The sequence below is a fragment of the Prionailurus bengalensis genome, chromosome A1, assembly GCF_016509475.1.
Source record: "Prionailurus bengalensis isolate Pbe53 chromosome A1, Fcat_Pben_1.1_paternal_pri, whole genome shotgun sequence".
In the NCBI taxonomy this organism is placed as follows: domain Eukaryota; kingdom Metazoa; phylum Chordata; class Mammalia; order Carnivora; family Felidae; genus Prionailurus; species Prionailurus bengalensis.
Window position 1 is genome coordinate 196429409 of NC_057343.1, and position 24031 is coordinate 196453439.

The 24031-nt window shown below is 51.3% G+C and overlaps 1 protein-coding gene across 2 annotated transcripts; it reads left to right on the forward strand.

The window, feature by feature from the left end:
• Positions 1–24031, forward strand: SPARC (secreted protein acidic and cysteine rich). 2 transcript variants are annotated; one of them, XM_043599264.1, is made up of 11 exons: positions 195–255; positions 8991–9193; positions 10801–10870; positions 12167–12229; positions 12781–12868; positions 14302–14423; positions 16239–16359; positions 19175–19308; positions 19995–20143; positions 22222–22370; positions 22838–24031. In XM_043599264.1, the coding sequence occupies exons 3-11, from the start codon at positions 10814–10816 to the stop codon at positions 22864–22866; spliced, it is 912 nt and encodes a 303-aa protein (XP_043455199.1). In that variant the 5' UTR covers positions 195–255; positions 8991–9193; positions 10801–10813; the 3' UTR covers positions 22867–24031. The 2 variants fall into 2 exon arrangements, with proteins under 2 accessions (XP_043455125.1, XP_043455199.1); XM_043599190.1 differs by lacking the exon at positions 8991–9193 and having other exon boundaries at positions 1–255.

Consider the following 24031-nt stretch of genomic DNA (forward strand, 5'->3'; position numbering starts at 1 on the left):
TGGGGAGTCTGGTCAGGACAGCAAGGAGAGAAAGAAAAATCTGGAAGACATAGCCGGCTTTGGCTATGGGGAGGCAGGGGAGGGGGGAAGGAGGAGACAGAGGAGGAGGAGGAGGGACTGAGGGGTGGAGGGGAGACAGACCCAGCCCAGAGCTCCTAGTGGTTTCCTGTTGCCCGGCTCTAAACCCTCCACATTCCGGCAGACCTTCACACAGCCCAGAGCACTCTGCCTGCTGCCCGCCTGCCTGCCACTGAGGTACGCACGACCCCCACCCGGCCTTCCCCTTCTCCAGTGCCCAGCCCCTACACCCTAGTTCACTCCTGCACTTTGTGTACAGAAAGAGAAGCTGGGCTGGGAGGTCTCTGGGTCAGGGACGGGGCGCGCATCTCCTTTGGGCTCCATCACCGCTGCCGCAAAGGGCAGGAGCCGTGGACTGGCTGCCTGTTGCTTTTCAGGTGGTATAACTTTGTCTCCCTTTTAGGTTTGCAGAAAATAATCTCATTGTGTCTTTGGGGGAGTGTTTTCTCTGTGTGTGTGTTTGGCTCTCTGGTTTCAGAGGCTGCCTGCTTATCCTCTTTGCTCCCTCCACAAATGTGGCAGCCTCCTTTCCTGGGAATCTGATCTGGTCACAGCTGCACAGGGACAGAGGGTGGCCAGAGTCTGCCCTACTCCCCCTTCCAGAAGATACTTCCTAGACTGGGTTCTTGGTCGGAGGTTCTGTTCTCCAAAAGGGACTTTGCATGAGAGATAAATTGATCTCTGGAGGGCAAATTGGGGGGGGGGGTCTCCACCTTTAATCAGTACCCTGGGAAGGTTCCTGTTTCCCTGGAATTCTCCCCCAGTGACCCCTCCCCCCCAACCCACACACTCTGAAACAGCACCGTCAGACAGTCACTCCTGGGTTAGGCATTGTTCCCATCTGGGGCTGCCCCGGGGTATAAACACAGGAACTCACTGGCAGTGGCCCTTAGTGTAGATAGATCTGAAGACCCCAGGCATCTGATATCATCCAACCAAGACACCTGGGTCCTTTGGGAGGCTGGGTGTGGCGGAGGATGTGCCAGGAAGGGGAGAAGGGGGAAGGCAAGAGAGAGAGAGTCCCAGGGCATCTCTCTCACACCACCTTATTTGAAAAGCCCAAACTCTACATGGGACTGGTGTCTAGCCTTTTAGGATGTTAAGTCCTCTTTGGACGCCCTCCTTCCCATCTCTACCGTCTTTACCTTCACTGGCTCCATTGGCTGGGTGATGAGGGGACTTCCTGGGGTCTGAGACACATCAAGGATAAAGGGGGCACTAAGATGAAGCACGTCTTCAAGGAAGCCCAGCCTGCCCAAAAGAGAACAGAGAGGCACACATTTTCCTCCAGAAAGGACAGCATTCTATGCAGAACACATGGAGAAAATGTTTCCACCAGCAATTCTCTAGGGTTACATTTCTATCACCTCCAAGTGCTGATGGTAGAAGTGCTGAGAAGCAATTAAGAAGTAGGTTGGCAGACTTAAAGCACACATTCTATGTGTTATCTTAGGTAAGTGAGTCCTCTGGACTTCGTTTCCCTATCTGTAAAGTAAGAAGACTGGACTTGGTCTTCTGGGTGCCTGACGTCATCTGAAACTTTCTAGGGAAGTTCTCTTAAACTGGAATCCATGGACTGGCCTTTGAATGGGCTTCAAGCATCTGCAAGCCACTTAAAATTATATGTACAGTAGTGTGTGTGTGTGTGTGTGTGTGTATGAGACAGAGAAAGAGAACGAGAACAAGGGGTATTCACAGCCTTTAGTCTTAACATATATTCAAATGGATGCACTACCCCCAGATAGCCAGAGGGCATGACGACGTGGGAGATGGAGTGTGGGTGGGACTGGAAGCAGATGTATATTTGCAGGAGGATAAACAATTTTGAAAGAGAGTGGTTGGGGGAAGAGAGGGTTAACTCAGAGTGCTCAGCTGCCACATCGACAAAGCCTGAAGGCGGCGAGGGAGAGAGGAGGGGGGAAGGGGTGCCTGGAGAAGGAATCAACTTTTGAAACTTTCTCCAAGTCCCACCCACAGAAAGGCTCTTCTTTGCCGTGACTCATTCTGGGAGGAATGTGAGTTGCCACGGTAACCTTTTTTTCAGGGTCTCTGCCTGCTGGCTGGGAGGGGACACTGAAAGACTCAGAACGTCAGGGTCAGGCTCATCAGGCTCCGTCTGAATGTCCCTTCCTTCACTCAATCCCCAGACATCAGGACAGCAAACTCTAGGTCCTGCCCTGCTGATCTCCCAGGATCCCAGGGCAGCTGTGGGGCTGTGATAAGCCTCCCTGACTTGGGTGTTTGAAGAGTTTTTGTTCCGCTGCTGTCCCCGGGGTGCCGTCTGACCTTGAACTAATCAGGTTCTCCCTTCTGAGCCCCAGTTTCTTCCTTGGTTAAAGAACAATAACAACCGTCACCTCCAAGGGCTATCCTGTGGAAGAAATGGGCTGACACACAGGAAGCAATTGGTGAACTGTGGTCCTCCCACCTAATGCAATGGGTTTTTAGAACTGATAAATTTATGGCATCCAGAGACTTAATGAAATCATTTCCAGCTTTTTTTGGCCCGGGAGCTCCATCATCTTGGGTTTGTATATGACTTCTCTTTACTAAAAGTGCTGACAGGCACAATTTAAGCAAAATATTGTTTAAATCCATTTTGATTTGGGCACCTTCATATTTCCCAAGAGTGTTGTACCCCCCAGTGTGAAAAGAGCATTGACCAAGGCTATGGTAGAGGTGAGTCTTAACTCACAGTGAGTGACATTAGGTAAGACCCTTCCCCTCTCTGGGTCTTAGTTTCCTAATCTGTTAAATGGGGCAGCTAGGTGGTCTCCCAGGGCCCTTCCAGTTCTGAAAGGGCCTGCAAACCTAAATCCCAGAGGTTGCCTTCATGAGAAGGAATAACTGGCCTACACTTTTAACACCTCCGTTTGCCTACTTGAAAAGGAAACAAGAGAGGAGGGGCTACGGGATCTTGGGTTGCATAATAGTCCTGCTAAAACCTTTATCCCTCTGAGGAGACTTGTCAACCAATAGCATGGCTGGGGTTTGCTATTTACAAGAACCAGCTTTCCTTGATGAAAATAAGCTATAAATAGGAAAGGATGATGGTGGAAAGGCAAGCACCCAGGATGTGAGGTAAATAGGAGAATATGTGGCTTTTGAGATTATTTACATAGGTGTGCAGAGATAAACAGGGGCAGACACGAACCCATGAGGATGCAGATTCTAAGCACGGCTTTTACCAACAGGACCCCACTGGTAGAGCTAAAAATAAGTGCCTCCACACGTGAGCAAAGACAGAAGGCCATACTCTCACATACCTCTCCCTGAACCGTATGCTGGCTCACAACACAGCACAGACAAGTCCCAGGTATGCACCTTGATGCACATACAAACTCTGACCCTTCCCTCCACAGGCCAAAACAGACAGATGCTGAGCCAGGTGGACACACAAAGACACACATACACAGCTTCACATGGTCTTCAGGGCCATACATAACTTACACACAGACACACTGTCCGTTACACACACACACACAACTACCATTTGCAGCCGCACACTGTTGTGCGTAGCCACACATAACTACAGACGATGACAAGGAGGTAGACATGTAACACACATACAGTACCAAATTGCTGGCTGTACTTCACAGATAGAGACACTGAGGATCAGAGAGGGAAGATAACTCATTCAAGGTCACACAGCCAACTGATGTCTGAGCCTAACTTTCAGATGTTCAGAAATATCCAAATGTTCGCTTTTTTCTTTTTCTTTTTTTTTTTTTTTTTTTTTTCTTTTTCTTTTTCTTTTTCTTTTTCTTTTTCTTTCTTTCTTCCTCTCTCTCTTTCTTTCTTTCTTTCACTCTCTCTTTCTTTCTTTCTTCCTTCTTTCTTTTTTTGTTTTCATCTGATCACTTTGGTTTCATGTTTGTACAGGCAACAAGCCCTGTGGATGATAAGTGAGGAGCAGTACTTTCTCTCTCTCCTTTGCTGGCCAGCAATGGCCTATCCCAGGCCTCATTAGGGAATTATGCCATCAGGACGGCACAATGTGGCTAATAGGTGGCTATTCATTTGCTTCTTGCTGGCTCCTTCCCTATCCTGTCTTTAAAGGAGGTAAGAGAGGGCTGGAGCTGAGCTTTTGGCCAACTCTGGGGATTAAAGAAGCCACCTCTTCTCTACAGCAGATGGCCTGGATCCTATCCCCAACCCTGAACTCGGGGATGGCTGGGCTGAGCAGAGCCAGAGGCAGCAAGCAGTGACTTGGCAGAATCCTTTAGAAAAACAGCCTCTTGTTATCCAGGAGGAAGAGATGGCTTAGGTAGGAAATTAGTTCTGCCCCCATTCTCAAGACATAGAGCTCAGTGTCTATAGAAAAAATATGGATGGAGATACCAACTGTCTCCAGAACTGGGTTTTTTCAGAAACTGGTTATTAGCCTATCTTATCTGGGGATCCCTCTGGGTCATCTTATATTAGTCATGGCATGAGGATCCCAGACTGATCAGATGAAATAAGAAACGAAACCAGGTAAACATCTGGAGGTTTCTGAACATCTGGAAGTTAAGCTTTGACACCCGCCTGCTGTGGGACCCTTAAGTGAGCTACTTTTCCTCTCTGAGCCTCAATTCCTTTTGTCTCTCAAATCAGAAGCATGGCAGAGAGGTTTCGCATGGCTTGCCAATGCCAATCCATAGGCAGTCGCTGCTAGAAGAACCCTGTTCAAGATTTAGACGCCACTCTGCACTTTAGGGGAAAAAGATCCTGTGCTTGATTAGTAATGTCTGCCACATGCACTGGAGGAGCATGTGGAGACATATTCACCATGTATTTACTATCCTAGGGATGTGACAGTCTGAGCTCTCATCCCCTCCATTTGTGGTCACCCCATTTGCAGCAGTGGCCCCTAGAGGGAGCCAAGGAGGAAAGCCTGAAGCTCCACCCCGGGGCCTCTCCTAACCACGATGAAACAGTGAAACGTGGCATCTTAGATGCCTTTATGGAATCTCGGGCTGATCCCAGTCCCAGACTCTGGGGCTGCTTCAGAGCTGCCCCAGAACCTCTTCACTTCTGGGCTTGAGCTTGAGTTTCCCTCAGATTCTTCTCTTCCAGCAAGAAATATTAAAATTGGAAGCAGAGTCCAGGGACAGGCTGGGTGGGGTGATACTCTGAAAGGTTTCTGCCTGAGCTGACTTAGAAAGCCAGAGCCATAGAAACCGTGGGGACCACGCTGCCCCAGGGTTTGCAAACTGTGTTTATAGGAGAACCCAGAGATGCTCCAACATGTCTCAGGGGTGTCCGAGTGTGTAGGACCTTCAGTCCCCTTCTCAGCATCACTTTTGCTTCCTTTTGTTTTTTTTTAATTTCATGCTGATTCACTGAACAGAAAAACGCCTTCATGTTTCAACAAATGCCAAAGGCCTTTAGCTGCTTCAAATATTGGACTTTGCAGAAGACCTCATTGAAAGAAAGGGCTTATGTAATTTTGAGCACCACTGATCTAAAACAACCTCCTCATTGTGGACATGAGCAGGGCCAGGTGTGGTCCAGGGAGCGAAGGAGCCTTCCCTAAGTTTGCACAGTGAGCTGGGAACAATGCTGCCAAGACCGCAGTTCCAGGACTCCCGACTTCTGTGTCACGAGACCACCTCTGAGTGGCGGTGCTCTCTCCCTGGTGTGAGTGCCAGGTCTCCGGCCTGGCCCGGCCCTCCTTCCAAGTCCCAGCTCTCTGGCGGGCCTGGCTCGCAGAGGGGGTTCCTTTATTAGCCTCCAGACTTGTTTTTCTCTCTTTAGGCTTGTTTACCAGGAACGTGTGTTTTTGGAACCCTTGTTTCCAAGCCAAACAGTGGGAGAGAGATGCTTGGTTTGCGTCAGCAGGCCAACGAAGGGGCCGGCCTGGGGCCCAGGCTTCGTCACTGTGTTCTCTGGAGGCTGGGATAGTGTCCCCTTGACCAAGAGGAGCAATGCCTCCTTTGTTCCACCCTGACACCCTTTCTCCCTAGGCCACAGGCAAAGAGCTGGGGTTCTTGCCCTGGATTCTTGAGGGGGGGACAGATATTCTGGGATCCTTGGGTGTTCTTGCAAACAACACTGCTTACTTCTATTCTCTCATATAAATCACCCGTGAGCCTCTCAAGGTAGGTGTGTTATTTCCGTTTTACCGATGGAGAAACAAATTGAGGCCCAGAGAGGGAAAGTTACTTTCCGAAGGTCACACAGTTGCTAAGCGGCAGATTTGAATCTGTACGCTCTGTCTCCAGAGCCCAAGAGCTTACCTTTCTGTTCTGCCGCTTCTATAAAAGTGTGTAATCACTCTGATATGGTAGCCATAAGCCGCATGTGGCTACTTAAATTTAAATTAATTACAATGAAATATAATTAAAAATTCAGTTCGCCCACACTAGCGGTATTTCAAGGGTTCGCCAACCATAGCTACCACGTTGGACACTGCAGGTAGAGAATATTTGCATCATCTCCAGAAGGTTCTCTTAGACTTCCCTGCTCCATAAACCTCTTTCTCTTCAAGTCAGATTTGATGATTACAGCTCAAATTCTGTGCTTCACGTTCTTAAGAGCCTATGATTCCAAGGCCCACAGTCTAAGGCTCCATGATTCTGAGATGTCCCCCCTGTGCTGACATTCAAGGGACTTTTCAGTGTCCAAGGAGAGCCCAAAGGAGGCCCTTTATATTTTGAGGGAGATGAACTGGGGGGGCTGGCTGTACTTTTCCACTTTTCCATCCCCGGAGTCTTTCTAAAGAGAGGAGTGACCTCAGCTTCAGGTCCTGCTGGCAGCCACGGACGGGTTTTCAGCCATCTCCAGAGCAAATAAAGGCAAAAAGGAAGGGACTTGATGTACGGAACAGGGGGAGGAGGCGGCGGTGGGGTGGGAGTGAGCAGTGTCTGCATTTGGTGACCACCAAGCCAAGGGAAACACACCTCCTGTTCCTCCCCTGGCCCAGGCTACTTTCCTTCCCTGCCACTCAGGCCAGTTCACAGCCCAACTGGGCTCCATTCAGGTGAGCACCTGGGAGGTAGCAGCTGCCAAGGGAAACTGTGAGACGAAGAGCCCGCCAGGGGTGGAGCGGGGCCGCCTGGGTCCTCACCCAGCCCTGCTGCTCACTCCCTGGGGCTCTGGGAAGATGTCTTCCCCTCTCTGGGCCTCACCTTCTCACCTGTACTACGGGGCAGGAAGACATGCCTTGAGCCCCCAGCGGGATGCTGGATTGTGAAAACACTTTGAAAAGGGTAGACATCTGCATCACCACGGGCTAAAGAGATACAAAGGAGCGAGTCTTCATTCGATACCAGTCATTTCTACGGGGCTGTTTATATTTTCACTGGGCGGACCGGATCTAGGTTTGGTTGGCAGAGGATGTGTTCTGAATGCTGGGGTTTGACTCTGTGTTCTGACCTCACTGGGGTTACTGTTGCACCCCATCAGCTCTGCGGGATGGACGGCTGGCCCCTTTGCCAGACCTGTTTCCAAGAGCCTCGGGGATCTTATGCACGTGTAGAAAGTGTGGCCATGCAGGAAGAATAGTCCAGACATCCCCCTTCCCTCTCAGCCCATCATCTGGAGGCATGGGGTTCTGGGACTGGTGATGTAGCCCTGGGCACTGGGCAGGAGACCAAATTTTGGAAATTCACGCTTTCTCTAAGATTTTGGGTCATTTTCTTAACACTGTCACTTTCTGCATTTCTCCCCCACTCCCCCACCAGACATAATCCCTAAATTGGCCCAACCCAACTCCACAAGAAGGTAGTTTGTCCGGGGAGTTTGACTTGGAAAAGGCCTGAATGTTGCACGATTTCTTCCTCTCAACCGCAGGCTCATCAGGAAAGTGGGACTGTAAGCCCTCCCGTGCCGTGTCTGCCCGTGTGTCACAGCACAGGCTCCAAGGGGAACAGTGCATATGTGAGCCCTTTAGACGCTAAACGCACTACAAGATTTAGAACTATTTTTTGGTTCTGGCTGCAAAACCAGCGGCGGGAAGGGTGATTGTGCCACTAGGAAAGAAATGCAGGAAGGTAGAGAGGCAGGACAGACCAAAGAGCTGACCAATAGACCTTTCCCTGGTCAAGGAGGGGAAGGAACATGGTTCCTCTGCTCACATGAGGGACAGACCGAAGATACTGGCCTTCCTGGCTTTTCAGTCGGAAGCTCATTACATTCCCAGTCCTGGCTGGGGTAGTTCTCCGATGGCATGACTTCTCTGTCATTGGAGCCCAGACAACACCTTTTTTTTTTTCCTTCTAGTTCCCAGTCTCACTTTGACCCTTTAACTTCAAACAGCCCCAGACAAGTCCTTCACTGATGTTTCTCTCTTGCTCCATTCATAAAATCTTATATGGGGGGTTGTCTTGCTTGTATCTTTCAAATGGGAAAGCAAACAGGGAGATTTTTCCACTTGTAGGTCTGGGGCGGGGCGGGGGGTGGTGGTGGTGGTGGTGAAACAAGCATACAACTGTGTGGGGCAGGAACATTCTAAAAATTTCCTGGAAAGGGAAGACTGGACTCGTCTGGGGGTTGGAGCCAGGGTGAAGCAATGCCAAGCTCCCAGGTTGATTCCTCTAAATTTCTATTACTTTTATTTCATACACACGCCATGAAATAAGAGGTGAGGTTTTAGGTCGATTTTAATACAATAAAGGGCCATTATGAATCTGCTCTCCCTCTGCCTGTTTCTACCGTCCAAATACCATAGTCCAAGCGAAGACGGGTTATACCACAGGTGAGGACACATGCCAAGACCAGCGTGTGCCTGTGACATTTTAAGGGCATTTTAAGAACCCAGCCTACAACCTCAAAGCTTACCTGGTCTGACCCTCACAACTAATGGAAGGGGAAGCAAGGTCTGGAGAGGATCAGTGATTTTAACCAATAACCAAGGTCGTTTGGAGGCTGATCAGGATCCCCTGGCATTGAATTCCAAGCTGCGTGTTTGTTTTTTTCCATGATGCCAGGGTACCTCCAAGGAGCTGGGCCAGTTGAAAAGTCTTGGAAAGAACTAGGAATGATGAGCCCGATATAGACGTTTGTGGGGACAAAAGAGGGAAGACACGGCCGCTGCCCACCTTGACTAAACACTGCTTGGAGGCAGAAGGAGAATTCTTGTTTTTGCGTAGCCACAGGAGGAGGAACAGAGTAGACCAGAAGTTGGAGGGAGGCAAGTTTGGATCCATATAAGGAAGAACTTTCTAAAGCCATCTGGGAATAGAAGTCCATCTAGTTAGAACAAGAAATAAAACGTGCCCACCACAGTTCCTTCGTGAGGGATGGCATTTTGGCAATGAATCATCAGAGAAGATTCTGCCTCCAAATCCCTTGCAGTCATGGGATTTTTGGAGCCAAGGGTTTAGCATCCAGAGGATGAGGTCTTAGCAGCGACCAGGGTAGGAGAAGGTTCTAGATCTCAGCCAACATCCTTCAACTGTGAGGGGGAAAGAAGAGAAAACATGAACATAAGTGAGCATTTGGATAGTTTCCCTGGGGGATCCAGAGAAGTGCTGTCCCTTCTGGGTAGAATGGAGACAGATGTGGCTGTCCACTGGTCACACTCCAAGACTATTGCTCTTTGTTTCATTTACTTAATGTTTATTTATTTTTGAGAGGGAGAGAGAGCATGATGACTGAGCCATCCAGGCACCCCTCTTTCTTTTAGAATGTAGATCTCATTGTCTCAAAGTGGCAGGAGGTCTCTGCCTATTAACTTCCCCCCTTCTTTCAGAGGGTAGAAAGGAGGAGGAAAAGGAGGAGGAGGAGGGTTTGGAGGATGGGAAAAAAAGAATTCCATAACATCGGGGATTAAGGGTCCTTGAAGATGATCTGGTTCAGTATTGCCCAAACTTGACTAGTTAGCCAACCACCTTTGACGAGACACTTTTTCAAACCTTAAATAAATGGGGGCGCCTGGGTGGCTCAGTCATTGAGCATCCAACTTCAGCTCAGGTCATGATCTCACACTCCATGAGTTCAAGCCCCGTGTCGGGCTCTGTGCTGACAGCTCAGAGCCTGGAGCCCGCTTTAGATTCTGTGTCTCCCTCTCTCTCTGACCCTCCCCTGCTCATGCTCCGCCTCTCTCTCTCAGTCTCAAAAATAAATAAAAACATGAAAAAATTTTTAAAAACTTAAATAAATGTATCGGGAAAAAAGACTTTATATCTTTACCGTAAGCGGAAAAATCTTTTGTCTTTTGTCATAAATGGAAGGAAACTATAAAAAAAAAACACACACAAAGAAGACAAAACAACTCTGTTGAATTCCAGCTGGATATAGTTTCCTGTGGAGGCTCTGAGCCGGAGGCCTGCTCTCTGTTAAAAAGGAGTGGGGAGCCTGGCTGGCTCAGTCAGTTAAGCGCGTCTGACTCATGATTTCAGCTCAGGTCATGATCTCATGGTTTGTGCGTTCAAGCCCCACGTTGCAGTGGAGTCTGGTTGGGATTCTCTCTCTCTTCCTCTCTGCCCCTCCCCTGCTCATTCTCTCTCTCTCTCTCTCTCTCTCAAAATAAATAAATAAATAAACTTAAAGAAAAAGGAAGAGAGAGGCGTGCTAGACAGGTATCGAAGACACCTTAGCAGCAAACTGAGACTTTCTCCTCATACAGTCAGAACTGGAAGAGAATGGAATAAAAGCAATTTCCTCTGGCACCTTCCATTATCCCTTTGCATGCACCACCTAAATTTTATCTCAGATATCACAGGAATTCAGCTCCAAAGGGGCTTTCCGTCAAGAAGCCTCCCACTCACTCAATTCTCCATCTCCGTCCCCTTGCAGGGTTCCCAGCATCATGAGGGCCTGGATCTTCTTCCTCCTTTGCCTGGCTGGGAGGGCCTTGGCAGCTCCTGTAAGTACTCAAACAGCATATCCTCTCGGTCTCCCTCCATCAGAGTCACCGACTTTACCGGCCCTGGATACTTGGAGGGGCAAGGGCTTCCCTATCTCATTTTGTGCCTTATTAAAAAAAAAAAAAAAAAGATTTTTCTTACGCTAATAAGCTCAGGAGAAAAATTGAGATGAGGATCCCTGGGTGGAGAGTCCAGGGAAGAGAGATTTCCATGTAAGGAGAAGGTGAACTTTTAGCATCCACAGAGAGAGGGCTGGTTAGTTTTCAAGTCAGTGAGGACTATTTGGTTGCAAGCAACAGGCTCCCGTCTCACCACGTTAGGAGGGGGAAGGATATCTACAGGGATAGATTATGAACTCTAAGGCCTTGGGGAGGGCTGGAGAAGGACAGGTCCAAGATCTGGGAGGTGAGAACAGTCTCGGAGATGCTGCCATTTGAATGGATCTGCTCCAAAGGTTTCACTTCTTGAGAAAACGTGCCAAGACGATCTAAAAAAAAAATTCAAGGAGAACCAATCCAGTTGAGCTTGGGTCCTGGGCCTGCTTCTTGGCTAGGGCTCGTGTAGAGCACCCTGACTGACAGACCGTCCCTCCAAGACTTAGACTTGCACGCAGAGGGCCAGCAGTGGACATTCAAAGCTAATCCGGAAGCCGTTACCGGAAGAGAGGGGAAGAAGGGTGTGGCAGACAAACAGTTTCTTGCAACCTAGGGTTCCCTCGGCCTGTCTCCACTAGGAGGTGTGAGTGACTGTGGACTCCGGCAGGTAATTTTGGCAAAAGATCTGGCAGGGTTAGCCGTTGCTAAGAAGGAGCCCCAACCAGCCAGGCACCTCAGAGTTGTATGCTACCTTGCTTCTTCCTACTCCCAGTTGACATGGCAAGAATAACAAATTCATAAGAACATCATACTTGCGGAAAAGATAATGACATCTGTTAAGATTCGCGGTGTTCATGCCCCCGTGGGTCTCAGTTTTCCAATCTATGACATGAAGGGAGTCGGTCGGCATCAGTGGTTTCCAGATTCATAGGAGTTCGAAGCAATGAAAGTGCTTTTCCAAGCTGAATCTTATTGGGAGAGACACCCCAGATAGAAAATATATAAAGGGGGGTGCTCCAGCGTTCCACAGGGCCCCTGTGTTTGGCTTCCCTTTTGCCCTCATCACCCTACCCATGGCAGTCCCTGAGGCACTGCCTTCGGGATCTCCAGGGAGCTGCTCTCCCAGCTCCCCAGGCTGGAGGCGCTTCAGAGGCGAAGCTGGCCCTGACCTCCCTGCACCCCATTTTCTCTTCCCAACAGCAACAGGAAGCCCTGCCCGATGAGACGGAGGTGGTAGAGGAAACCGTGGCTGAGGTGGCAGAGGTAGGTGGGTAGGGTCCCCAGATGTCCACATCCATTCCCTGGAGAAACCAGGGTGCTGGGAGTCTCGATCCTGGAACGGGACATTTGCCCCTTCCCGTGTGCACGCATAGCACCGAGGTGAATGCTGTGTATCCCCCAATCCTGACCTGTTCCTGAATGCTCCTCGTTCAGTGAAACCCTGGAGGTGGGAGCTGTGAGTTTGAAATTTTTTCTTTCTAAGCTGTGGGGCGATTTTTCTTAGGTGATCACCCACAGTCTCTCCATACGTTAAACACGAAGGGGAGCTGCTGTGGCACGGCTGGCGGGGATGGCGGGCTCGGTACCCCTCCTGCCCTAACACCCCTCGGAGCCTCTGAGGCACCTCGGTGGACCTGTAGGAGTCTGTCTTAATTCTGACGCTGGCATCTGTGCTCTCTGTGTGCCCTGGGCCTGGAACACCTTTCCGGCTCATCTCTCCTCTCGTGGGACCTGAAGCACCCAAGCAAGTCCCCTCCAGTCTTTACCTCTGCGGGTAGGGACCATTGGACTCACTCTTCTCCCCCCACTCCCAGGGACCTGTGGGAGCCAACCCCGTGCAGGTGGAAGTGGGAGAATTTGACGAAGGTGCCGAGGAAGCCGAACAGGAGGTGGTGGCTGAAAGTAGGTCCCGTTCTCGTGTCTTGTCACATCCAGGCTTTGCACTCCATTGCTTGAGCCTGGGGCGTGGGGACAGCCTACGTGAGGTTCCTTCCCAAGGAAATTCAGGGTGAGGTCCTCCCCCTGGGGGGGAGGTGGCTGTGGAGGAGGAACAGTGTTGACTCAAAGGTTGGGAATATTCTCTGGAATCTGGGAATGATCTGTTTATAGCCAGGCTGTGGGTCTCAGCAAAGGATGTTCCCAAGCTAGAAATGGCCTTCTCCCCTCACAGCTGTCCGCCCTGATTCCAAAGTTGGGCTTCATGTTCCCACTGAGGCCTCAGGTCACATCTGGTCCCCGAGCTCCTCGATGACCTCTGTCTCAGCCCCTGTCCCACACGGGCACAGACCTCCAGGAGCTTTTATACTGCTTAGCTTATGTGAAAATTGTTTCACACAGCCGTGAGGAAATAAGGCCTGGAAACCCGACAAAGCTCATATAATGCTACCCTTGGACTTCGTGCCAGAAAGACCGAACTGTCCTAGGGCCATCGGCTCCGGCACACCGTGCATCTCCGACCCAAGGGGTTAACAGCGTGGACTTGGGAGGCAGACCCACGTAGGCTTGCCTTTAAACTTGCCAACTCCCTCTGCGAGTGCCCTCCGACAGCCTTAGCTCCGTTGAGCCCGCTTCCTCACCTCTAACCCAGGGATGACAAAGATGCAGACCCTCGCCCCACGGCTGTTGGAGGATTATGAGATAAAGCGCAAGGGCACTTGGACCACCGCCTGGCAGGGCAGGCATCCAATAAAGAATGACTAAAATACCCCAAATCAAGCACCAGGAGGAAACGGCTAGATTGAGCTGTCATCCTGAGGGCACAGAATTTTTGTCGGAGCAGAGGGGCATCTAATGGGTCTGTTCCTTCCCTCCTCCAGGCCCACCCTCATCCGGTGTTTACCAGACACAGCTGGGCTCTATTGTTCACTGCGGGCCTCAAGGCTCTTCTCCCTTTTCCTTTACAGCCACTCAAGTCTGTTTTGCTTGGCCTCACAGCTCCCTGGCTCCATGACAACAGCTGATTTTCCATCCTTCTAGAAAGTTTATTTTATAATCCAAAAACGCCTCACTATCACTGAGGAACAGAGCTGAGAACACAATGGTTGCTTCGATCCTCAAGGGAGTCATATGGTATCCAGGGCTCCTGGGTCCCAGATGAAGCCTGCAGGCCCCCAAAATGTGCCCGACCCTGACCTCACACTGAATCTCTAATCCCCAGACTGAGCCAATTTCTCCCTTAAATGCCAATTGCTGGGCTCAGCAGAAGAGAAAGGAGGACTCGGGGCTGCCCAAAGCCCAGAGTGGGGGCCCCAGGAGAGGAATTCTGCCCCGGGATCAGTCTGGTTGGGTTCGGGTGGACCGGGTGGTGCTAACTACACGCCCTTGTACTCTACCAGACCCCTGCCAGAACCACCACTGCAAACATGGCAAAGTGTGTGAGCTGGATGAGAACAACACCCCCATGTGCGTGTGCCAGGACCCTACCAGCTGCCCTGCCCCCATTGGCGAGTTTGAGAAGGTAAGGGCCGGGGGTTGGGGGATTGGGCCTTCGCAAACATGGAGTGGCTGCCCAGAACACTGGTGGCCTGGTGACTCTGTGGGGCAGTTCCAGTCTCAGAAGTCCCCACACTGGTCACAGCAGGAAAGTGGAGGTAAGGCTCTGTCCGTCACCATGTCTCTCCAGCAACTGATAAGGATTTATTCGGCACTGTCAGGTTCCCAGCTCTGTACCAGATCCAGAAGGGAACATATCAAGAACATCAGACACTGAGATAGGGACTTCAGTGCTTGGGAGCAGCCTAGCAAAGCATCCAAAAATGTGGGTTCTGGGGTCAGACTGAAGGTTGACTTCAAACCCTATCTCCACCCGTGTCAACTGTGAGATCTTAGCTAGATGTCGAACCTTTCCAAGTCTCAGCTTTGTCATCTCTGACATGGGGATAGAGATTGTCTTTATTTCATAGGGTGGTTGTGGATATTTGTTAGGTAGTGCTTTGTACTTAGTACCCAATATATGCTATTTAAAAAAAGCTTTCAAACCCATCCATTCTGCCTCTAATAGGACTCATTCACTCAACCAACCATCCATCGATCCAACCGTGTAATTATTTATTGAGTGCCCACTCATGATAACCAATGTGTTAGTGATGACCTAGCTCAGCATATTTGGTACTGGCATTGTTCCCACAACCTCCCATCCGGGTTCTCCGTCAGTAGTCTCTCCCCAATACAACTTATCCTCTGGGCTCCAAATTTTAGCATCGTTGTCAGGTCTTTCCTCCTCCTCACCCCTTTACTCCCATCCCACTGGTCACCAGTGCCCATCAACTCTCCCTCTGTGGTGATCTATAAGCCATAGTGAGTATGTACAGGAGGTTCCACACAAGGCTCCCTGCCTCCTAACACAGATACTTCCTGCCACAGTCCTCGTTCACCCCGCGGCATCTCTGCTTGGCCACCCCCCCGTGCAGAGAGAGATTCACTAGGAGGACTCACGTGACCCAATGTACAGTTGTGCTCACAGCTAAGACTTATTACAGTGACATATTAAAGATACACAGTATATCACGTGGGAACAAGATGTAGGGAGAGCCTGGAGGAATCTAGGCCCAGGCTTGCTTGCTTTCTCCACTCGCATGAGGGGTCTCACAAAATGCACTCTTTCCCCAGCTACAAAGATGCAGCCACGTGTGAACAATGTTTCTGCTCAAGGAAACCCATTAGAGACTCGGCACTCAAAGTTTTCATTGAGCGCTAGTCACGTAGGCACCCTCTGACTAGCACGTACCCGAATTCCAGACTTCCAGAAGGAAAGCAGATGTTCAGCACAAATCGTATCGTTTGTATAAGCAGCCTAGGCTCAGTGAGGCACCCTTATCATCTGTGGAAAGTTTTATAGCAGGTGCAGGGAATTGTTTATCGGCCAAGTTCCCAGATGCCAGCCAAGGGCCAACATCGCAAGCGGGCCTTGCTAAGGATGACAGTCCCAGGCTTTCTGCATTAACTTTTTTCTGTACTCTGCCTGTTCACCACCCCCCATCTTTCATTCCTCCTTTCCACATCTGCCAGGCTTGTTTCCCATATCTCTGCCTGATTCAGTTGTACCTCCGCTCAGAGGCCAACAGTGGCTCTCGCCATGGGCTCGTCATCGGCCCGGGAGCCCACAGAGTGGGTTCTTGTTGCAGCCCCAGCACTAACCCACCGCCTGACCTTGGGCTGATCACATTCCTTGCTTGGCCCCTCGTGTCCCCATCTCTGAAATGGGCAAGGATGGTGGGGCCAGTGAAGGGTTTTGGGAATCAGGGCGTGGCCCTCTGTGCTCTATGCTTTGCAGGTGTGCAGCAATGACAACAAGACCTTTGACTCTTCCTGCCACTTCTTTGCCACCAAGTGCACCCTGGAGGGCACCAAGAAGGGCCACAAACTCCACCTGGACTACATTGGGCCTTGCAAATGTGAGTCTGTCCTTGGCTTCTTCCAGCGCCTCATCTCGGGGAGAGAGCACTGAGCTGGCACTGATGCGGGCTCTGCACCCCCGTGCTTCGTGACATTGGGCGAGTCTCTTTCCCTCTCTGAGCCTCAGGATTGCCATTCACTACATTTTAGATGTTTATTCATTTATTTAGAGAGAGGACACATGTGCACACACACAAGCAGGGGAGGGGGAGACACAGAGAGAGAGAGAATCCTAAACAGCTCTGTGCTGATGTAGGGCCGAGGCCCCGAACCATGAGATCATGACGTGAGCCGAAGTCAAGAGTCGGATGTTGAACCTACTGAGCCACCCAGACGCCCCAGGATTGCCATTTATAAAATGGGATGATTGTCTAGGAGTAGCTGCCTCTCGGCTCTGCATTCGGGACACCTCCCAGGAAGGACTGAGCAGTTGTGGAGGTCAGGGAGGGTTTTTGGATCCTTCCACTAGCATCCAAGACAACCCTTCCTTTTCTCTACTGATGAGGATGTTCTTCTATAGGGCTAACCCAAATCTTTAGTGCTTCAATATGGCAAAGCAAAAATGATGTTCTCTCTGGGCCTATAAAGTGTTTTTAAAAGACAGTAAAACCTTGGTTTGCGAGCATAATTCATTCTGGAGACATGCTTGTAATCCAAAGCACTTGTATATCAAAGCGAATTTCCCCGTAAGAGATCATGGAACCTCAGATGATTCGTTCCACATCCCAAAAATATTCATATAAAGTGATTACAATACTGTAATATAATACAAAATAACAAAGAACATATAAAATCTAAAGAAAAATAAACAAATTCACCTGCACTTACCTTTGAAAACCTTCGTGGCCGGTGTGAGGAAGACAAGAAAGAGGAAGTTTATTGTGTAGGGCGACTTTCACTATCGCTAATGGAATCACTGCTCTCTATTGGCTCAGTGGAATCTTCTGCATGGGGGCCATTGTATACACTCGCATGGATGTTGACTACAGTACAGTATTAATAAACTCTTGTCATAGACTGTATCGAATGTAACTGGCAACAAGGTAGCCGAGGAAAGGGTCTCGATCTGCAGGCAGCCTGACCCAGAATGAAGCAGAGCATTCCTAAGCTCACTCTTGTATGGAACAGCGGAGGGCTGTCCATAGGTGCTTTGAAGGGACAAAAAACACAGTAGTGCCAGTTGGGGGCACCTTCCAACCTTCTGAAAAATCACTGATTTCTGCCAAACATTGTGGCCTGAGACCCAGCATCTGTGCATGGGAGACGATCACCCACAATCCCACAGTGAGAGAGAGAGAGAGAGACAGAGACAGAGAGACAGAGAAGAACCATTGGCCCAGTTGCGATCACGTGATGTTCAGCAACACATACTACTCGTATTGCAAGACGTCACTCACTTATCAAGTTAAACTGTATCAGAAATGCTTGCTCATCTATGGAACACTCGCAGAACAAGTCGCTTGCAATCCAAGGTTTTACTGTATTTGAACTTGAATGCTTTAAAATATGAGGCATGCCAGTCAGTTTCCTTCAGGCCCCATTACTCAGCGTTGCCCTATCCTTGGCCTTTTCAATCCATCACATTCCCATCTGCCCACTTAAGACCTACAATTAACCACTTTCCTCTAGAAACCTGGGAGTCAGGTGTTGGGGGAAGGGATGCCAGGATACTGTCTAGCTTCTTGTTAGTGATTCCAGGTGCAGATCCCACTGGCCCAGTTGCCTCTTTCAGCATTGGCAGTCTCCTTATCACTTCAGACACCCAAGGCCACATCCTCCTCCAAGACAACACCCATGTGGTGTCTCTGGTACATTCTGGCACCAGATGGCACTGGGGAGAGCCACTCACCGGCTTCGTGAAGGTGTGCAGGGTTCAGAAAGGTGGAGGAGAAAACCAGGTTTTCCCGTGGTCAGCCCCATGCTCCCAGTTATGGGGCTCAGGAGGCTGGGGAGGAATGCTGATAGGAATCCTTGGGCAGTGAGACTGAGGAGTGGGCCAAGAGGCCTTTTACCGAAGTGGTTCTTTCTGTCCTCTGGGGTGTGTTGCTCACTTGTTCCAAATCCTAGTGTGTCCACCACAGATGTTCCCTTCCACTCCCCATCTGGTGGTGGAGAAGGTAGTTGTCCTAACCACAGAGGGGACTTTCCCTAGACTCGGGATGAGGGAAGGACAGACCTCTAAGCCCCAGGGCAACCATATGCCAGGGATGGTGGATGAGGGATGCCAGGGATGGCTGATAACGTGACCTTGAGCAAGCCCCTTCCCCCCCCCCCCCCCCGCCCCACGCTGACCTTTGATAAGTCCAATAAGAGGGCAGACTTGGTCTGACATTCTGGGATTCTAAATTCCAAAGATCAGGATGCAATCATCATGAAGAAGTTCTGGTGGGTAAGTATTACTGACCTCCCCGCCAAAGCTAAGCTGGGCCTATGGATAATGTTATTCAACCTCCCAGCTCAAACACCTCCCAAAGGTTGGTATCACCAGTGTGGGACCTGGACCTCTGCTTTCAGAGCCCCATCACCCAGAAAAGTGCAGGAGTCACTGGAGTGAACCATTTCCCTCAGCAGACTAGATCAGGCCTAGGGAGGAGAAGACGTGGCTCAGTGGAACCTTCTTCCCCCACACACTCTCCTTTGCTCACTGTGGTGTGAGAAACCGTCCCAGGAAGGCCAAGCCACTGTGCCCAGGTCATCGATTGAGATAGCCGTAGGAGGAGGCCCTGGGTGAGAAGAGTGGCCCAGCCAGCACGCTGGCCCTCAGGCGGGGAGAGTCGGGGTCTGTGCTGACCACTCTCGTGTTTTGGACCCTAGACATCCCCCCCTGCCTGGACTCCGAGCTGACCGAATTCCCCCTGCGCATGCGGGACTGGCTCAAGAACGTCCTGGTCACTCTGTACGAAAGGGACGAGGACAACAACCTTCTGACCGAGAAGCAGAAGCTGCGAGTAAGTGCTCTCTTCCCAGCCTGTCCCAGGGCCCTTGCCTGGCACTGAGCGAGGTGGCTCCTGGCCCCGGGCTGGCTGAGATCCAGTCCCATCCCTAGAACTAGGCCCCCACGTGTAAGCCTACACCGCGGCGCTGACGAGTGCCCTTGTTCTGGGCGCTGGGACGCCGGCTTCTCGCTGCCTTTGGAGGCTGATAATACACGTTCACGTCTTAAAGCCCGAGGAGCCCTGTAATAGAGAGACCTGCTCACTTTGTTTGGCCCAGGGTTAAACAAAAGGAGCACAAACGGCCCAGTTGCTTTTTCCTTCTGAATCTGTGGATCTTTAACGTTACTGGACATATCAAGCACTTGGAGTACTGATAACGTGCAGATTCCCGAGCCCCATCTCGGGCCCACAGAATCAGTGTCTCTGTGAATCCGGGCCCAGGAAGCTGCATTTTCACACACTCCCCAGGTGCGTTTGGTGGGACAGCTCTAGGCAGATAGACAGCTTTGAGATTACCCCAGGCCTCTGCTTTTGTGGGTGAGATGCTGGTACCCATCTATGCCACTGCCTTCCCTCATTTCAAACCTTGGCCTGGGCTGGTCTCTTCCGGCTCCGGCCTACTGTCGGAAGAGGAGGGGCCCTCCCTGGCCTGGACGGTCTCCCCTGGACCCTTTGTCACGCAGCATCTGCTCTCACAGGTGAAGAAGATCCATGAGAACGAGAAGCGCCTGGAGGCTGGAGACCACCCCGTGGAGCTGCTGGCCCGGGACTTCGAGAAGAACTACAACATGTACATCTTCCCCGTGCACTGGCAGTTTGGCCAGCTGGACCAGCACCCCATTGATGGGTAAGGCCTCAGGCCCTCAGGGTCACGGGGCGCCGCTCTGGCTCGGTGCTGGAGGACGCAGAGTCGTGGGTCAGGGCTGGGAGGTGCACTGGGTATGGCCAGAAAACTCTGCAGACTGCTGCGTGCAGTCTGGAGTCCCACAGTTTGTGTAGGGGCCGAGCAGGAAGGAAGCCATAATACACGTTCATGCCGGAAGAAGTGGAAGTCAGCTGGAATTGAAAAATCCCTCCTTACCCCTGTGCGCACCGGCCTTGGGTATCCACTAGTTGAGGGAGAGTGAGCTGGAAAGGAGCTCAGACTCCGTGGGGTAGTGGGGCGGAGGTGGGCTGGCCTGTGTGCTCACAGTCCTTCAGCAAAAGACCTGAGACCCAGCAGCCCCTGGAGGGCAAACTGAACCTGGGACTTCTTAAAAAAAACTCCACAGAACCAATCCCATCCACACCGCAAGCCCTTGTTGAATTGCTCTTCCCTGTCGTCCAGATGGGTTTTGATGTGCCATGCAACCACATGGCAGAACAGGCACCCAGCTGTCCGTGACCCAACACTCACTGAGCAACTATTATGTGCTCAGCCCTGTTCGGGCAGGGGGTTTAACCGTGATCAGAGCTGATGTGGTCCTTGCCCCCATGAAGCTCACGCTCTGGGTGACAACCTGCTTCTCACAATCGAAGGACAACAGTAAAAAGGCCCCCAGAAGGTGTAAGTGGGTGGCCGGCTGCACGTGAGGCCGGGCAGTGGTTGTCACGACCCTCACCACAGCTTTGTGGCCTCCTCTTGCTGTGTGTTCTCGGGGGAGCCCGGAATGCAGGGCCACCTCGTTCACATGCCTGGGGGAGGACACCGGGCCCAGGGATGGTCCTCTCTGGGCTGCTCACCCCTCGTCTGTGCCTGGAGCCCACCCACCCTGGCCGCAGTCTCCAAGGGGTGGGGTCTCCTGAGCTCTGGGAACCTCCTTGCTGCTTCTCTCCCAGGCTCTTTCCATGGCTGGGATTCAACTGAGTCGCTCACTGTGGAGGGGAAAGGGGAAGTCAGGGGGGACATCTGAAGCTCAGACTGAGCCACTTCATCCCATCACAATGAAAGCACCGGGAGAGAGGCTTCCGGATGGGGCCGCAGGACTGTGCGTCTGGGAAAGTGCTCCAGCCTGGGCCAGGGGGCCCATGCCCCCTCTCTTCTTGTCCCAGAGCTGCACGGTGACCTTGCCTGAGTTTCTGCCCCTCTTTGGGCCTCAGTTCTCCCACCCATATGCAACAGAAGGGGAGGGGATGTTCCTTCCAGTCGAAACATTGTGTGATTCCTTCCACGAGTTGGGTGGCATGAGGGAGTCTGGGGGTTAGAGAGAAAATTGGAGTCACAGTGCGGCCCCTTGGGGAAGAGTGTTTTGCGGACAACTGGTTGGGGGCTCTGGAGGATAAGGAAAAAATTCATACGGGTGCTCTGGAGTCCAGGCCGGCTGGAGGAAAGGGAATGGACAGCGGGAGAGAAGCCAGAAGGCCTCCCTCTCACACGTTACCAGGTACAGAAAGTGAAAGCTCTTGTGGAGGTCAGAGTCCTTCTGACCGTCCTGCCAATCCCAGCCCCGTCCCACTTCTCCCCAGAACCCAGCACCGTCACCATTTAGTGTGTTTCTTTTTAGACTTTTTTCTAGGCATTTGTCGCTATAGACATGTGTGTCCCTGGAAACACGCACGGTTGTTTCATATTAGATTTTGATCTACCAACAGAAGAAGATTTTCACTTTAAGTGTTTGTGCCCCGGTCCTCAGCCAATAAGGAAACAAATGCACCAAGAGGCCCCTGTTATGAACCCATTGGATCTCAGAACCGGAAGGGCCCTTAGCCGTTACGGTCAACTCTCCCCGCTTTGATGGAGGGGAAACCAAGGCTCAGAGCAAGGCATTGCCGGCTCTCAGTCCCACAGCAGGTCAGCGGCAGAGCGAGAGGGCAGACCAGGACGCTGGCTTCCTGCTCTGCTTGCACACCCCTTCCTTCCACCCTGTGGGGCAGCCTTGCTCTCCTGTCTCTCCTGGAGCGTGGGGCTTTCCGACACCTCAGGCCCTCCCCGTCTCCTGCCCACAGGTACCTGTCCCACACAGAGCTGGCCCCACTGCGTGCACCCCTCATCCCCATGGAGCACTGCACCACCCGCTTTTTTGAGACCTGCGACCTGGACAATGACAAGTACATCGCCCTGGATGAGTGGGCCGGCTGCTTCGGCATCAAGGAGCGTGAGTGTCTGAGCAAAGGGGCCCCGCATCCTCTCCCCGCCTCCCCTCTGCTCTCTGTCATCTGCGGGTCCGTCCTCTCTACCCAGCTCTGCTCTCTGTGCCTAGTTAACTCCTGTCTGCTCTCCCTGTCTGGGCGGGCCTTGCTATCTCAGGTGGCTTCTTGTCCATCTGGCCGTCTTTATCATTCCCTTCCTCAAGCGTAGCACTCAGTCTGTGCCTAGCCCTATTTTGGGAACCAGCAGGCACGTAGACAGGAGACAGGAAGTGTAATTTGGCAGTGTGTGTCAGTGACAGGAACAGGGGCAGGGAGACCAAGGTTGTCAGTCGCCACGTTCCTGGGTGACCCTGGGCTGGTCATCTGACCCCTGGCCTGCGGATGGGGGGGGACCCACTGACTCCTCGGGAAGCCCCTCTTCACCCGCACAGGGCCTCACGCTCTAACTCTGTTCTCTCGTCTTGCTTTGCAGAGGATATTGACAAGGATCTGGTGATCTAAATCCACGCCTGCCTCCTTCCGCAGTTCCGGATCCTCCCTCTTTGATCTTCCCCTTCCTGTTTCCCCCAAAGTTTAAAATGTTTGGATGGTTTGTTGTTCTGCCTGGGGACAAGGTGCTAATATAGATTTACATGAATACATTAACGGTGCTAAAAATGGAAATTGTAACCCAAGTCATGACATTCTTAGGTGTAACTGCTCTCACTGCCTCTTGCTCGCCCACTAACGGCCCCATTTTTCTCTCGCCCCTTGCGGTGTCCCCCGTTGTCTTAGTGGCGTGTGGGTGGGAACTTTGATCTGCTCAAGCCTGCCTTCAACACACATTGCGTCTTCAGATTTTCTCTCCTCTTCTGTTTGAAACTAACGCTCACCAAGGTAGTCTTTGTGTTCATTTTATTTCAGGGTATTGGCTGCCGGGGGGGGGGGGGGGGGCTCTTCCCCTCATGGCCTGAAGGTGGGAAAGGGAAGGAACAGGCACGTGATGGTGGCAAGGATGTTTCTGGGACTGGAGGCCTAGTGGGAGAAAGCCGTGCGGAACCTGCCAGCCAGAACCGCAGGTGGCAAGGCTGTTGCTGGGAGAAAGGACCCGAGTCTGTGTTAGGAAAGTATGTTAAACTCTCGCATACGCCAGTTCCGCACCAAGTCCCCGTCATCTTTCGGTGCCGTTTCTTTTCACGTTAGGCTGTTTGTCCAAACTTTTGGGAGCCGGGGTGGACCATCAGCTCTCTGGAATCCGCCAGGGCCCTGCGAGGGTGGGTCACCACACTGTGCGGGGCTTCTCCCCTCCTAGATGTCTTTGGGAAATGCAGGACTGGGAGGTGCTTTCGACCAGGAAGGCCAAGGTCTAGAGCAAGGTGTAGAAAGTTGTAAAATAGAAGTGTGGTTGGTGAATTTTTTTTTTTTCCACATTTAGATAGCTGTCACAAGAGGTCTTTCCCTCGGTTTCTAGCACATCCCTCCTTTTCTCCCTCTCCCCACTTTTTTCCTTCTATCAGTCAAGAGTAACTTCAAAGTCAATGGGATGGTCGGATCTCACAGGCTGAGAACTCGTTCACCTCCAAGCATTTCATGAAAAAGCTGCTTCTCATTAATCTTGCAAACCCTCGCCATGATGTGGGGAGTTTGACAAATCTTTCAAAATAAAAAGTAACGACTTAGAAACTGC